At 43.4% G+C, this 17,180-nt stretch overlaps 1 protein-coding gene across 2 annotated transcripts in view; it reads right to left on the minus strand.

Annotated features, from left to right (window-relative positions):
• Nucleotides 1–2,429: 2,429 nt before the first annotated feature.
• LOC129817139 (pleckstrin homology domain-containing family G member 1-like) overlaps nucleotides 2,430–17,180 on the minus strand; it is a 115,467-nt gene continuing 100,716 nt past the window's right edge. For both annotated transcript variants that reach the window (XM_055872073.1, XM_055872072.1), the window contains exons 7-17: nucleotides 16,698–16,829; nucleotides 12,201–12,383; nucleotides 11,998–12,093; nucleotides 11,551–11,637; nucleotides 8,952–8,985; nucleotides 8,747–8,839; nucleotides 8,554–8,612; nucleotides 8,168–8,359; nucleotides 7,886–8,008; nucleotides 5,844–7,695; nucleotides 2,430–5,686 (exon numbers count right to left, since the gene is read on the minus strand). In XM_055872073.1, coding sequence (XP_055728048.1) covers nucleotides 4,647–5,686; nucleotides 5,844–7,695; nucleotides 7,886–8,008; nucleotides 8,168–8,359; nucleotides 8,554–8,612; nucleotides 8,747–8,839; nucleotides 8,952–8,985; nucleotides 11,551–11,637; nucleotides 11,998–12,093; nucleotides 12,201–12,383; nucleotides 16,698–16,829 — 3,891 coding nt within the window. In that variant the 3' untranslated portion in view covers nucleotides 2,430–4,646. The remainder of the gene's footprint in view (nucleotides 5,687–5,843; nucleotides 7,696–7,885; nucleotides 8,009–8,167; nucleotides 8,360–8,553; nucleotides 8,613–8,746; nucleotides 8,840–8,951; nucleotides 8,986–11,550; nucleotides 11,638–11,997; nucleotides 12,094–12,200; nucleotides 12,384–16,697; nucleotides 16,830–17,180) is intronic.

Raw genomic sequence — 17,180 nt, forward strand, 5'->3', positions numbered from 1 at the left:
AAGACCTCCCCAACGTCCTGAACCCGAAGGGGGCGCCGACCCGGACAGGAAGATTACGTCAGTGACTCAACCCACTCAAGTGACGCACCCCTCCTAGGGACGGCATGGAAGAACGACAGTAAGCAAGTGACTCAGCCCCCGTAATAGGGTTAGAGGCAGAGAATCCCAGTGGCGACAGAGGAGCCGGCCAGGCAGAGACAGCAAGGGCAGTTCGTTGCTCCAGTGCCTTTCCGTTCACCTTCACACCCCTGGGCCAGACTACACTCAATCATAGGACCTACTGAAGGGATGAGTCTTCAATAAAGACTTAAAGGTTGAGACAGAGTCTGTGTCTCTCACATGGATAGGCAGACAATTCCATAAAAATGGAGCTCTATAGGAGAAAGCCCTGCCTCCAGCTGTTTGATTAGAAATTCTACCGACAGTAAGGATACCTGTGACTTGTGACCGTAGCGTACGTGTAGGTATGTACGGCAGGACCAAATCGGAAAGATAGGTAGGAGCAAGCCCATGTAATGCTTTGTAGGTTAGCAGTAAAACCTTGAAATCAGCCCTAGCCTTAACAGGAAGCCAATGTAGAGAGGCTAGCACTGGAGTAATATGATCACATTTTTTGGTTCTAGTCAAGATTCTAGCAGCCGTGTTTAGCACTAACTGAAGTTTATTTAGTGCTTTAACCGGGTAGCCGGAAAGTAGAGCATTGCAGTAGTCTAATCTAGAAGTGACAAAAGCATGGATACATTTTTCTGCATCATTTTGGACAGAAAGATTCTGATTTTTGCAATGTTACGTAGATGTAAAAAAGCTGTCCTTGAAATATTCTTGATATGTTTGTCAAAAGAGAGATCAGGGTCCAGAGTAATGCCGAGATCCTTCACAGTTTTATTTGAGATGACTGTACTACCATCAAGATTCATTTTCAGATCCAACAGAAGATCTCTTTGTTTCTTGGGACTTAGAACTAGCATCTCTGTTTTGTCCAAGTTTAAAAGTAAAACATTTGCCGCCATCCACTTCCTTATGTCTGAAACACAGGCTTCCAGGGCAATTTTGGGGTTTCACCATGTTTCATCGAAATGTACAGCTGTGTATCATCCGCAGTGAAAGTAGTGAAAGTTAACATTATGTTTCCGAATGACATCACCAAGAAGTAAAATATATAGTGAAAACAATAGTGGTCCTAAAACGGAACCTTGAGGAACACTGACATTTACAGCTGATTTGTCAAAAGACAAATCATCCACAGAGACAAACTGATATCTTTCTGACACATAAGATCTAAACCATGCCAGAACTTGTCCGTGTAGACCAATTTGGGTTTCTAATCTCTCCAAAAGAATGTGGTTGTCGATGGTATCAAAGCAGCATGAGGACAGATGCAGAGCCTTGCTCTGACGCCATTAAAAGGTAATTTACCACATTCACGAGTGCAATCTCAGTGCTATGATGGGGTCTAAAACCAGACTGAAGCGTTTCGTATACATTGTTTGTCTTCAGGAAGGCAGTGAGTTGCTGCGCAAACAGCTTTTTAAAAATGTTTTGAGAGTAATGGGAGATTTGATACAGGCTGATAGTTTTTTATATTTTCTGAGTCAAGGTTTGGCTTTTTCAAGAGAGGCTTTATTACTGCCACTTTTAGTGAGTTTGTTACACGTTCAGTGTATAGGGAGCCGTTTATTATATTCAACATAGGAGGGCCAAGCGCAGGAAGCAGCTCTTTCAGTAGTTTAGTTGGAACAGGGTCCAGTATGCAGCTTGAAGGTTTAGAGGCCATGACAATTTTCATCAGTGTGTCAAGAAATATAGTATTAAAACACTTGAGTGTCTCCCTTGATCCTTGGTCCTGGCAGTGTTGTGCACACTCAGGACAACTGAGCTTTGGAGAAATACGCATGTCGGGTTCGGATCTGAAATTCTAACTTATCCCTTAGGTCTGTGTCGGAGTTGGGTCTTGTTTGATTGACATCAGATTTCAGGTCTATAGAACTTCAGCTGGTAGAACCGAGTGGACCCAAATGGACCCGACCATGGCTAATAAGGTGAATTTATTGACTTATAGAAGGCCTAGCCAACAGATAGACCCATTTGTTAACCAGAAGAGCAACTTGGCTAATACATTATTTTGTCACTCATGCCCAATTGGGTTTGGTCTAGAACCGGACCTGTTTGGGTACGAGTTGGGTCTAGGTCAAGTTGTCCTCGGGTCCATTCAGGTTCAGGTCCGGATCCCCATAAAAAAAATAATAATAATTGGGTCCATTCGGGTAAGGTCTGATTGGTCTTGAGTCTGTTCAGGGCCGGGTCAAACCTCTTCTCTGAATAGCTTTCATGCATTCTTGTGTATGGATTTATCCATCATGTTTTTCAGTCATGGGTAGCTTACAAGTGTCAGTGTTTAACAAAAACGTTAATAACTCCTCCAAAAAATGTTTAAGTATGTATTTTCTTTATTGTCTCAGATACATTTATTTTCTTGAGAAATGGTAACTAGGCAGTTAAACAAATTACAGTACACTTAACTTAAACACTAAAGCATTATATTGCATACAATAATAACTTTCCTAAAATGTACATCTTTACAAAGTGTTCACAAATCAAATGTTACAAAAAGAAAGAAAAAGTGCAAGAGTAAATTCAATTTCAATTTTGTTTGACAATACCTACCAGTGAAACACAAGAAACAAAATGTACCATGAACAAAAAAATCATACTTCATATTTTTAAGTTGTTTTGGATACATTAATGTTGCTATGGTATTGTGCATTCCAACTTTTCATTTATTATTTTGATAAGAAAATATAATCAAACAGTGTATAAAGTAAAACTAAACATTTTTGTAACGTTCACAGTAAACAAATTAACCAAATTGTATCCAAAGTGTCTCAGAATTCATCAAGAAGGCAAAGTTTTAATAAATACATTTTATTCTAATTTACAAACTTTGGTCAATAATATTCTAATTCAACAGCAATGTGTGGGGTCAAGAATAGGGATTTTTTTTGTAGATAAATGAGATATTGTAAGTGGGACACATTGATGAGTTCAAACATGTATCCTCACTACTGAAACTGTGAAGTGATGTCTAGGTCAAACACACCCCACTCTGTCCTCCATGGTCCCTCCTAAAAACAATGTTTTGTTTTACTAATAAGATAAAATAATATTTTAGGTTCTTGGGATGCATTATGCCACTTAACCTACATAGTGTACGCAAAGGACTAATATATAATTAATACAATTTTCAGACACACAGATTGAAAATAGATAGATAACTCCTATCGCTGTTTATTGAAAATCTTTGAAATATCAACATACCTTTCTCTTTATTCTAAGATTATTCTGTTTAAAGCATGATCCCGTGGTTATGACAAAGCAGGTTGAGAAAACCGAATCATTATAGGAATACTGGTATAGGCTATCTGCTGCTTGACGTCACCATAGTCCAAAGTAAAATATAGGTCAACTCATCTTAATGAACAGTATGTGTGGAGGCTCCAAGCTTAAAAAGGCATTTGGATCCTATTTAAAAAAAGACATATATTATTGCTGATAAACTGTCCATACCTAGCCTGTAATCCTGAGCTAATTGCTAATACATTAAGCTGCTTGTTCAGATTGTTAAATTGGTTTATACTGTATTATACACAGTTAAAACACTATCACTGACGTTTTGTCATATAGAATCATCCCTTTGATAACGGGTAAGCTCAGCTATAGGAAGTTAAATAAACAAAACAACGTTTTAAAAGGAAGAGATTTTCCGATACTCAAAGGTTGAAACCTTGATAAGGGGCTTGTTTACTAGAATGAACTGGTGTTTAAAACAGCGTATTACAGCAACATAACCCCAATTCAGCCAGTGCCATTTCCTCATCAAGAGATGCTAGCAGTCTACAGCAGGCTACCAAATTACATTTTTGGGATGTCAGGGGGAAAGGGTTAGAATTAATGGATCTGTACAGTATATGGCATCATCATTTCCAACATCTATAGAATATAACCTGTATGCTTCCCTTTGAACCTTAAGCCCATGCACTCTGAGCCCCTTACCACACCCTGTTGGACTCAGTAATATCATCTACAGTTTGCTAGAATGATAACTTTCATAGTTCTTTTTCAACTTATCTAAAATAAATATGAATGTCAATCTACTTGACATGGAAGACTGTAAGGAAGTGCTGTGGTGGTGGTGTGCCTCTGCAGTACTAGTATGTTCCTGTACTGTATTTTGCCATGACTACTCAGATGCAGTATTTGGCATGTTGTTTTGTGACATATTGAACTTTGACCATGTGACTTTGGTGAAGCTGCAGTATTGCACGTATGTGAAATATAACTGTGAGGCTAAGATGTATATATCTATTTTCATGTTGTCCTGAAGACACTGACAAAGCTATAGACCTTTGTTGTGTGTAGTGTGTAATATGTGTGTACATTAGTGTGCTGAATTGAGCATTTAGTGTGTCATTCCTTGTCATAATAACTCTAGAAGTGTTGTGTGTAGAAGGAAATCATGTCCTTTGTTGTCTTTTGTGTATACTGAGAGTTATTTGTTGTCATGATGAGAATGGCAAAGCTACAGACCTGCTTGTGCTACATGCACTAGTGTGTTTATATGGTGGTGTGTTAAGGGTAGTCAAGGCGACTCAAGCGAAGCTACTGGAGCTGAGGCATTGGAACTTCTCTCTGAGTGATTGGATGATGTTGGACTGGTTCTGCTGTGTCTGCTGCTCCGCCCGCAGGTACTCCTGCAGACACTCCCGGTCCATCAGCCCACAGGAGGACCTTACCGGAGTGCAGGGCAGACTCTGGATTTGGCTCTGGGCTGGTCCCTTGGAGCTACTACCACCACCACCACCACCACCACCGGTGATACACTGCCTGGAGCAGTCCTGATCCCGCTCGCTCTCGTTCTCAGAGCGGATCTCTACATAATCGTCATCGTCATCGTCGCCATTGTCTTTGAAGTTGGCCATGTAGTTCTGTGTGGCTGTGAGCATGCTCAGTGCAGAGGTGTGGTTCAGGACCACCACCTGCTGACTGTCCTGGAGGGTGAGGTCAGAGTGACCATGACCGAAACTGGACTGCTCCGGGAGGCTGCTCTGCCGACTGGCCCGGACCAGACTGCTGGGGCCATGGAGTCTCTCTAAGGATCTCTGGACTGTAGTCGGACTACGGTTGGACCCGACACGGTCATTCTCCTTCTCCTGTAGGTCACCCAGTGAGCAGATAGACTGGCAGCGGCTGTAAGGAGGTGGTTTAGAGGAGGAGGAGGAAGATGAGGGGGAGTTAAAGGAGGTCTGTCGTTTAATATAACTGTACACATGCTCCTCCTTCTCGCTGGGGGCGGAGACACAAGAACTGCATCGCTGGGTGGGTGAGGTCTCCGGAGAGGGAGGTAGGGTCTTTAGGGTTGGGACGGAGCAGGCAGGGGTGAGCTTGCTCTGGGGGGTGGAGGACAGCATCTCTGACACAAAGCTGGTCAGCTCCCCGTTGCTGTAGGTAGAGTGGAGCCAGTCATCTTCCAGCCCCAGGGAGGAGCAGGTCTCAGGCAGGGATTGGGAAGAGGGTAGCGCTGGGTAGGAATAGTGCGAGCCAGAAGGGCCCAGGCTGCTGGAGCCCTGATCTGGAGGGTCTTTAAACATCACCTGGTCATACAGCTGGGAGTACTCGGCTATCCGCGCGCCTGAGACAGAGAGAAAGAGAGAGAGAGAAGGAGAATGAGAGGGAGAAGGAGACAAAGAGGAAGAAGGGGACAATGAGTGACATAAAAAAAGAATACACTAGTTAGCTGTACACATCATGACTAAGGTATAAGCAACTACTGATTTTGTTTATGTTACCTATGGCAGCACCGCCTTGCTTCTTCTCCTCCAAAATGGCTGCCAGGTCATTCTGCTTCTTTTCCAGGTCTTTCTGCTGCTTCTTCTCTTCCCTGTTGCGTCCCCCTGACATGTCGCCGGGGTCCATGCTCTTCATGCGGAGCAGCTGGTTGGCCTTCTTGATCTTCTGGCTGTACTGGCGAGCCATCAGGAACACACGGTTCTTGGTCTTGTCCATGAGCTCCTGGGAGAAGCTGTCCACTGAGTCACCCAGAAGGAGAGAGGAGGAAGCCAAGGGGTAGTCCAAACCCAGCTCCCCAGGGAACAGGCTGTGGAAGTCCCTGATGGAGGGTTCCCTTTGGCTGGGGTGCTGTTGGGGCAGCTCCCTCAGCTCATCATCATCCTCCAGATGGAAGCTCCCAGTCCCAGCCAGTTTGTTACGGATGCTCTTGACTGTCCCGGGAGGGGCAGGGTCCGGAATGGCCGGCAGGGGGAGGGACGGGGGAGTGAGGGCAGAGTGAAAGGGGTAATGGTCCTCGTCTTCAAAGGTACCCTCTCTGAGCAGCTCTGGGATGTTGAGGATGGGGATGGTGAATTGGTGAGGTGGGGTCACAGTGGGAGGGTTGGGATGGCCGGCTAGGGGGCTCTTGGTAGGGGGGCTGCATGTTTGTGGTCTGGCTATATGTGGGTTGTTCTTTTTGGTGCTGCTCTTGACAGATGAGGTCTTGGTGGCCTCGCTGGTGCTCATGGGAAATGCGGCGGGAAGGCGTTCCACTTTCTTCTCGTTCTTCTTGATGTAGTTTTCCAAATCGTTCCAGATCTCGTCCACCTGCTCCGACATCCGGTCGCCGGTGCTGGAATGTTGGGAGAATGTTTTCGAGGCAGATGAGGAGGAGTAGTCCGGTTCAGAGTTGCCGTGGACGAGATGAGAGTTATCCTCCATCCCTTCGTCCTCCCCAAAATGGAGGCTTTCCTCATACACGAAGCCCCCAAGTCTCTCACAGCCCATCAGGTCAGTCTCAGAGGCAGACTGCAAAAGACTGTCCCTCTCCTGTGCCTTTCTGTCCCCGTCCCTGTCACCCTTCGCTGGGGGCTCCCTGAAGCAGATAGTGTCATATATCTTCTCCTCCACGATCTTCAGCTCCTGGGCAATGGAGGAGTGGTTATTGCTGTCTGGCTCGATAAGAGTCTCTGTAATACCCCCTGTCACCCCGGTGTTTAGGGCCCCAGGGCCTTGTGTGTCTCTAGGGCCCTCTCGCTGGACCCCCCGACCCTCCTGCTCCCTCTTGATCAGCCCCATGCTCTTCAGGTCCTCGTAGCTGATGTTGTCATAAACATTTTCAATGTCATCTATCGTCAGGTGCTCGGCTGACGACGAACCCGAGATGTCATTGCTGGAGGATTCGGTGTGGATCATCTCTTGCTGGTTGTCATCCTGATCAGGGGGGCTCTGTCGGGAGCCAGTCTGTTTCTCCCCCACGCTGCTTGCTCTCCGCAGCACTCTGCTGTCCCCGGTGGACATGGGGTCGATCTGCACTATGGGCACCTGCTCCACATGCCAGCTGCAGGGTCGTCCCTGGGTCCTGTTGGGAGATGACGTGACCTCTGACCTAACAGGAGGTGGTTCTGGTTCTGGCTCGCCGGGCTCGGTGGGGACAAACATCTGGTAGATGTCCTCGTCCTCCTCATCGGGGTTCATGGTGCGCTGGCGGGTGGGGAACATGGCTCTGCGGACGCGGTGATCCGCCCAGATGTTCCCCACCGTCTGGGGGTCACCGTCTGGGACCAGCATGGAGGGGATGTGGGGTTCCGGAGGTTCATCTGTCACACAGGGCGCCCTGAGGAGAGGAAGGTGGTGACGTTCCTTAGCCCTCTGGATAGAAGGAGATTAAATTATTTTGTAAATCTGCAAATGTAGATGGACTAGCTTGCTCTGCTAACCAACGAGTGTGGTGAAAGTCTATTTCTGAGATCAAACACAGAACTTTATTAAATTAAAGTTACAAGTGCAGTACACAATTATTTCTACTAGTCATTCTCATCACAGTGTTAAGGTCAGTCACCTGTAGGTCTGAGGCACTCATGTTGAAGGTCTTCCATTGGTTGATGCTGCTGTCTATAGACGCCTGTTGGATCAACCTCTCCCTGCTAGACTGTCCTGGGACTCGCAGCCTCTTTTCTCCACCCTGCAACACATGGTTAGAAAATCATGTAATGAGCATACCTTTACCTATCTAATTCCTTTATACCTGCAAAGGGGCTAGGGTTGGAAATCAAATCAAGCAAATCTGATAAGAGGTTAAATTGTCAAACTGGTGTATTGTGGGTACGTAGGAGAGACTCACCAGGCTGCTGTCATCCTCATCATCGGCGTCCTGCTGATGTGGCTCCTCCCCATTCTCTCTGTCGCTATGGTCAAAATGGTCACCTGGGTCCAGGGACTTCTGTGATTGGTTGACCAGGCTGCGGCTGTGGCCAATAGTGCCCAGAGCCAGCTGGGACACAGGGGAGAGCAGGGTGGCACCCAGACTTGTCCGCTACAGAGAGAGAGTGATAAGGCAGGGAGTGTTAAATGTGTCCTTGAGTGAAAGTTAGGTGAGTGGTATAGGAACCATTGCAAATAACACCTCAAACTAGCTGAAACCATTAGTCTATTATGGAGATATAACACTGTTTCTAACTGTAGCATTGTGTCACCATTCATATACGTAAATGACTGGGTTAAGCTCACCTTTGAGACATCTTCCTTGGCACCATGTTTAGCGTTCTTCAGTAACTTGGACAGCGGCTCTGAGGAGAGACAGATTGGACAGGACATGTCAGTCATAGAGGCAGAGAAACAGGCCCAGTCTACTGGAATCAGCACCAAATAATTTACAGCGCCTTCTCCTTCTTCCTGTCCCTGTACTTCCTGTGTTCCTTACCTGACTTCCTGCGGACCCGTCGAGGGGAGGGGCCCTCCTTGGTGTGGGGGCTCCTCTTGTTCCTGTCGGGACTGTATTGGAACCCTGGGTGGTCTGGAGAGAACAGGGGAGAGGGAATGTTACAGACACTCAAATAAACACCCATGAACGTAATGATCTTATAATAGTCACAAGAGGCTTCAATCAATATCAAATGGATACTTACGCATAGCATCCATCTCCAAAATGGCCTGCTTGGCCTGAAAATCAAGAGAATAAAACTAAAACAAACAACAACCATTAAGGCAGATTTCCACAACTGGAGGCACACCGGTAGTTTTGTTTGGATACCCAAGTTTTCTGAGCAAAAATTCATATTTTTATGAAAAATATAAAATCATTGATGGATATAAAAAACTAAAAACACCAGGAAATCCGCTCCAAAATATATATTTTTTGGAAATCTATTCCCACGCATGATAAACAGACGCATGTGATCATATATCAATTATATATGTTAGGGCTTCTTGCGATCAATTTGCAGTCTACAAATGATTTGTAATTATGTTCCGGCACCATAATCATCCGCTCAAGAAAAAAATTATTCAGCAGCTGCATCTAGTTGATGATCCCTACATTAAAGGGAAATTTCAAAAATGGTCTACTTCATATTCATCATCTCAAGCAACACCCCAACATCAACATATGTGAAAATTGTGCATTTCTATGTTTTCTAGTAAAAAAGAAAGATGATAAGTGTTTCCAATGACATCAACCAATTAGTAGGCAATTAGTAGGCAATGCCAACTCATAACTTGTTAAAATCACACAATGCACACCGATAATGTCATTGGAAACAATTATCCTCCTGTATCTTTTTTACTACAAACCTTACAGTACCAGTCAAACTTGAAACACCCATTCATTCAAGGGTTTTTATTTGACTATTTTCTACATTGTAGAACAATAGTGAAGACATCAAAAATATGAAATAACACATATGGAATCATGTACTAACCAAAAAAGTGTTAAACAAACAAAAAATATATATATTTGAGATTATTCAAAGTAGCCACCCTTTGCCTTGATGACAGCTTTGCACATTCTTGGCATTTTCTCAAGAAGCTTCATGAGGTAGTCACCTGGAATTAATTTCAATTAACAGGTGTGCATTGTTAAACGTTGTGCAATTTCTTTCATTCTTAATGCATTTGAGCCAATCGGTTGTGACAAGGTTTACAGAAGACAGCCCTATTTGGTAAATGACCAAGTCCATATTATGGCAAGAACAGCTCAAATAAGTAAAGAGAAATGACAGTCCATCAGTCCTTTAAGACATGAAGGTCAGTCAATGAGGAAAATGTCAAGAACTTTGAAAGTTTCTTCAAGTGCAGTTACAAAAACCATCCAGCGCTATGATGAAACTGGCTCTCATGAGGACCGCCACAGGAAAGGAAGACCCAGACTTACCTCTGCTGCAGAGGAAAAGTTCATTAGAGTTAACTGCACCTCAGATTGCAGCCCAAATAAATGCTTCACTGAGTTCAAGTAACAGACACATCTCAACATCAACTGTTCAGAGGAGACTACGTGAATCAGGCCTTCATGGTTGAATTGCTGCAAAGAAAACCACCACTGAAGGACACCAATAATAAGAAGAGACTTGTTTGGGCCATTAAACATGATCTCCGCATGTGTGGATCCCGCCGTGAAGCATGGCGGAGGAGGTGTGATGGTATGGGGGTGCTTTGCTGATGACACTTGGGGATTTATTCCGAATTCAAGTCACACTTAACCAGCATGGCTACCACAGAATGCTGCAGCGATACGCCATCCTATCTGGTTTGCGCTTAGTGAGACTATCATTGTTTTTCAACAGGACAATGATCCAAAACATCTCCAGGCTGTGTAAGGGCTATATGACCAATAAGGACAGTGATGGTGTGCTGCATCAGATGACCTGGCCTCCACAATCACCCGACCTCAACCCAATTAAGATGGTTTGGGATGAGTTGGACCACAGAGTTAGGGAAAAGCAGCCAGCAAGTGCTCAGCATATGTGGGAAGTCCTTCAAGACTGTTAGAGAAGCAGACCAGATTAAGCTGGTTGAGAGAATGCCAAGCGTGTACAAAGCTGTTATTTAGGCAAAGGGTGGCTACTTTGAAGAATCTCAAATATTAAATATATTTAGATTTTTTAAAAGACTTTTTTGTTTACTACATGATTCCATATGCGTTATTTAATAGTTTTGATGTCTTCACTATTATTGTACAATAAAGAAAATAGTACAAATAAAGAAAAACCCTTGAGTAGATGTGTCCAAACTTTTGACTGGTACTGTATAGTCATTCAATTTTCACATATTTTGATGTTGGGGTGGTGCTGGAGATGATGAATATAAAGTTGAATATTTTTTAAATGTTCCTTTATTAAAGTGAGCTCTATATTACAGAGTTCGGTAATCCTATACTTGAGGTTGATATATGGGGCTTCCAGACACCAGATGGCGCCAGACAGTAGTCTTCACCAAACAGAACAGGACTACTTTACAATATCAAGTTTAACAAGAGATAATTTTATTGTAATTACAATGAACACTCTCAACAATTTCCTCCGGACAAAAGCATAATTTTCAATTTGCACCGGAGCCAAGACTGAAGGAAGAGAGTGGAGAGCGATAGCGAGAGAGGAGGAGAAAGGAAGTAAGCGAGAGAGGGGGGATTGAGAAAGAGAGAGAGAGAAAGAGAGACCATTCCACTCCCTCCCACTCAGTGTTGTGTTTATGTCGTAAGTGAGCACACACATTGCTTGCTCCGTGTCTCACCTTGGCTGGAATTTTAGCCGGGTGGTTTTCAAGTATGAGTCTCTTCAGATGCAGGATCCACATGCGTTTGTCCTGCTGGGATTTGGCCTGGGGGCAGAAGACAACACAACAGAGAGGAGAGAAGAAGAAAGACAGATTAAGGGAGAGACTTTAAACGGTGTATAAGACGATTATCACAAACCCATAACAACAGTGGATTCTGACCTTCTACTCCTCTATGTGTTTGTTACGTAAAACAGATTATGGAATTGTTTGAAGTGAGTACCCAAACACTCACGTTGAGAAATGACAAACCCTTCTTATCCACCCTAAAGAATTGAACAAGTCTGGAGTGGTGGAGTGGTGGGCTTGGCAGGGCACAAGTGATATAGTACAATTTACTTGTACTCTATGCTGTACAATCGCCTGTGGAATATGCTCTAGTAGTGGGGTGGAGTTTTGCGTTACCTGTACGGTGTGCTGTAGTTTGGGGTTCTTGTAGTGGAACACACTGAAGCTGAGTGGCTCTTTCGGAATGACTTCCACCAACATCAGGTTGCAACACTATAATGACATAGAGACATGGCTAGTATGATGGATGTCTTTCTATTATGGTACACCTTTTGGGAGATAGTTTTGGGAGATATTTTAGGGTTAGTGTCGTCACTAACCAGGATGTGGGCCTTGTAGGTGTAGGCCTCCTCACGTTTCTTGGTGACCAGCAGCAGTTTGTCGAACAGGAAGAGCGTGCGCTCATTCTTGGCTCGTTGCAGACGGAACGTCCCCTCCAGAACCAGCTCCCCGTAGCCAATCAGATCAGGCCCCTTCCAGTTGGTCAGCAGACTCTGGATTTCCTGAGAGAGGGAGGGAGATATAGGGTGGAGGAGGAGGAGAGGGGTTAGAGTGAATGAAAAGGAGAGGGACAGGGATAGAGAGGGTGGAGAAGAAGAGGGGTTAGAGTGAATAAAAGAGAGAGGGACAGGGATAGAGAGGGAGGAGGAGGCGAGGGGGAGAGTGAGTAAGAGAGGGATAGAGAGAGCGGAATAGGATCAGAGAAAGGTACGTGAAATAAGTGAGAAAACAAGAAAGGACAGAAGAGAAGGAGGAGAGAAGAGCCAAACGAGAGAAGAGAGGAAGGAGAGGAGCGAGAGAAAAAAGGACAGAGAGATTTAGACAGGTCAACTAAGCACTCTTTAACAGATCCTGACGAAATACTTCCACACACATTCTTTCACTCATCTGACCATCTGATCATCCTCCCTCCCCATAGATTAAAGCTACACTTTCCCTTTTTTCTGCCTACTGTGTTATGCAAGGCCATCATTGGAAAAGCCCTGGAAAAGCCCTGGAAAACAATGTATTGCAGATGAGACTGAAACCAAATAAGCGTCCCAAATGGCACCCTATTCCCTATACAGTGTACTACTTTGACTGGGACCCATAGGGCTCTGATGAAAAGTAGTGCACTATGTAGGGAATAGGGGGGACATTTGGGATGCAAACTAGACTGGCGAAGGCTAGGGGCACGATGGGAGGATCTGAGGACAAAACCCAAGTCCTGTATGTGGGCTCACACACACCTGCATATGCAGATGTGTGTGAGCATGTGTGCCTATGTACCTGTTTACATGTTTAAGCATGTTCATTTGGAAGTGTTAACCTGTTGAGGCTGGGGGCGCTGTTGTTACTATTTATGCTAATCGTGTAATTTTTGAAACGGCTTCCCACAAAATTCTTGATCGTACAATATGCATATTATTATTATTATTGGATAGAAAACAGTCTATAGTTTCTATAGGAGTTGAAATTTTGTCTCTAAGTGGAACAGAACCCATTCTACAGCAATTTCCCTGACATGGAGTCAGATTTCAGAAATTTTGGCCCCTGATCTGGAGTCAGTTAAAAGGCCACTGTTATTGCTATGAGTATACGGACACTGCTTACGTCTTCCCCTGGATGCCTTTACGTGATGACGATTTGAATGGGGTCGATTGCGCGTTCACAGGCACTATAAATTAAAAAACCCTGTAGCTAGCAAGTCTTTTCTTGGTGCGTCACGCGCGTGGAGGACACCGACCCGCACCTGTTCCAAGCATTAGTGTTGGGAGTAATCTTTCTCCGGTCATGTTAAGACTCGTTATAGGAGTTAAAAACATCATAAGGTAGTTAATTTAAAGCGTTTTATAGCATTTTATATCCGTTTAGTGCGATTTTGGGACATTTATTTCTGAAACGCTGTGAATCGCCGGGCACGCTTCCAGTTCATGCTGAACGCAGTTGGCATTTCCACATGGCAAGAGGACAGCTTTCCACCAAAAGACGATTAGACCCAAGAAAGGATCCTTTGCCCAAGATACTGATGGAAGAACAGCTCAAAGTAGGACATTTTTATTATGATAAATCGTGTTTCTGTCGAAAAATGTTAGTGGCTTAGGACGCCATGTTTTTTGACGTAGCTTCGCTTGGCGCAAACTGTATTGAAAAGTAAGGATAATTTAAAAAATGTAATTCCGCAATTGTATTAAGAATTAAATTGTCTATCAATCGATGTCCACCCTATATTTTTTAGTCACGTTTATGAGTATTTATGTATAAGAGTAGATCACTGTCTAATATGGCGCACGGACATTTTCTCACCAGCTGGGCTACTTTCCCCATTGTCTAACCATGATTTTGGTGGCTAAATATGCACATTTTCGAACAAACTGTATATGCATGTTGTAATGTGATGTTACAGGGGTGTCATCTGAAGAATTCTGAGAAGGTTAGTGAAAAAATTAATGTCTTTTGGCGATGTTGACGTTATCGCTCACTTTGGCTAGAATTAACCTGTTGGGGATGGGGGCGCTGTTTAGACTATTTATGCTAATTGGGTAATTTTTGAAACGGCTTCCCACAAAATCCTTGATCGTACAATATGCATATTATTATTATTATTGGATAGAAAACAGTCTATAGTTTCTATAGGAGTTGAAATTTTGTCTCTAAGTGGAACAGAGCCCATTCTACAGCAATTTCCCTGACATGGATTCCGATTTCAGAAATGTTGGCCACTGTTCTGAAGTCAGTTAAAACGGCACTGATATTGCTATGACTATACGGACACTTCTTACGTCTTCCCCTGGATGCCTTTACGTGATGACGATTCCAATGGGGTCGATTGCGCGTTCACAGGCCCTATAAATCAAAAAACCCTGTAGCTAGCAAGTCTTTCCTTGGTGCGTAACGCGCGTGCTGGACACCGACCCGCTCCTGTTCCAAGCGTTAGTTTAGCCTGTTATATTTCTCCGGTCATCTTTTCACTCGTTATAGGAGTTAAAAACATCATAAGGTAGTTAATTTAACCTGTTGGGGATGGGGGCGCTGTTTAGACTATTTATGCTAATTGGGTAATTTTTGAAACGGCTTCCCACAAAATCCTTGATCGTACAACATGCATATTATTATTATTATTGGATAGAAAACAGTCTATAGTTTCTATAGGAGTTGAAATTTTGTCTCTAAGTGGAACAGAGCCCATTCTACAGCAATTTCCCTGACATGGAGTCAGATTTGAGAAATGTTGGCCACTGTTCTGAAGTCAGTTAAAAAGGCACTGTTATTGCTATGACTATACGGACACTTCTTACGTCTTCCCCTGGATGCCTTTACGTGATGACGATTCCAATGGGGTCGATTGCGCGTTCACAGGCCCTATAAATCAAAAAACCCTGTAGCTAGCAAGTCTTTCCTTGCTGCGTAACGCGCGTGCTGGACACCGACCCGCTCCTGTTCCAAGCGTTAGTTTAGCCTGTTATATTTCTCCGGTAATCTTTTCACTCGTTATAGGAGTTACAAACATCATAAGGTAGTTAATTTAAAGCGTTTTATAGCAATTTATATCCGTTTAGTGCGATTTTGGGACATTTATTTTTGAAACGATGTGAATAGTTGGGCACGCTTTTCAGTTCATCCCGAACGCAGTTGGCATTTCCAAATGCAAAAGGACAGCTTTCCACCAAAAGACGTTTACTCCCAAGAAAGGATCCTTTGCCCAAGATACTGATGGAAGAACAGCTCAAGGTAGGACATTTTTATTATGATAAATCGTGTTTCTGTCGAAACATTTTAGTGGCTTAGGACGCCATGTTTTTTGACGTAGCTTCGCTTGGCGCAAACTGTATTGAAAAGTAAGGATAAATTAAAAAATGTAATTCCGCAATTGTATTAAGAATTAAATTGTCTATCAATCCCTGTCCACCCTATATTTTTTAGTCACGTTTATGAGTATTTATGTATAAGAGTAGATCACTGTCTAAGTGGCGCAAGGACATTTTCTGACCAACTGAGCTACATTTCACATTGTCTAACCATGATTTTGGTGGCTAAATATAAACATTTTCGATCAAACTGTATATGCATGTTGTAATGTGATGTTACAGGAGTGTCATCGGAAGAATTCTGAGAAGGCTAGTGAAAAAATTAATATCTTTTGGCGATGTTGAATTTTATCGCTCACTTTGGCTAGAATCAATGCTGGGCTGCTATGTGCTATGTGCTATGCTAATATAACGATTTATTGTGTTTTCGCTGTAAGACACTTAGAAAATCTGAAATATTGTCTGTATTCACAGGATCTGTGTCTTTCGATTAGTGTATGCTGTGTATTTTTACGAAATGTTTGATGATTAGTAAGTAGGTAAACACGTTGCTCTATGTAGTTATTCTAGTCCATTTGTGACGGTGGGTGCAATTGTAACCTATGCCATCTACCTGAAATATGCACATTTTTCTAACAAAACCTATCCCATACCATAAATATGTTATCAGACTGTCATCTGATGAGTTTTTTTCTTGGTTAGGGGCTATAAATATCTTAGTTTAGCCGAATTGGTGATAGCTACTGGTGTTGGTGGACAAATAAAAGATGGTGGATTATGCTAATGTGTTTTTAGGTAATAGATGTACATCTTTACATATTGTGTCTTCCCTGTAAAACATTTTAAAAATCGGACATGTTGGCTGGATTCACAAGATCTGTGTCTTTCATTAGCTGTATTGGACTTTAATGTGTGAAAGTTAAATATTTTTAAAAAATATTTTTTTTTAATTTCGCGGCTCTGCCTTTTCAGTGGGGGTGGGGGGGGAGTGCCGCTAGCGGCACCCTCATCCTAGACAGGTTAATTTACCTGCAACCTGACAGCGTGTTCATGTTTCCTTTTCATGTCGTTGATGTGCCAGGCTACTCTCTGCATGGTGTCTATGGCCTCCTGCACCACCTCATACGTCTCTGTGTCCTTCTCCAGGTGGTTGGCTATCTCCTACAGGGGGCAGGAAATACACCCGGGGTTAGAGTGGGTAATGTAATCGGCTAGATGTACGTTAGACTGGGTACCATCTGTTTCTGTAATAGCCAGCAATGTTTGCCTGGTTTTTCTTGGCAATAGAGTTAGCTAGTTCAAAAATAGACTGGTGGCTAACTGTACATACAGTCCATTAGAGCTAACTGTACACACAAAAATGCAAGTTTTGGATGCAGTTCTGTGTGGTTAGGCTTACAGTGTGTGTTAGAAGTACAGCGCATTCAAAAAGTATTCAAACCCCTTGAATTTTTCCACATTTTCTTACATTACAGCATCATTCGAAAATCGTAAAAAAAATTAAAAAAAATA

This window comes from Salvelinus fontinalis, chromosome 20 (genome assembly GCF_029448725.1).
Source record: "Salvelinus fontinalis isolate EN_2023a chromosome 20, ASM2944872v1, whole genome shotgun sequence".
Lineage (NCBI taxonomy): Eukaryota > Metazoa > Chordata > Actinopteri > Salmoniformes > Salmonidae > Salvelinus > Salvelinus fontinalis.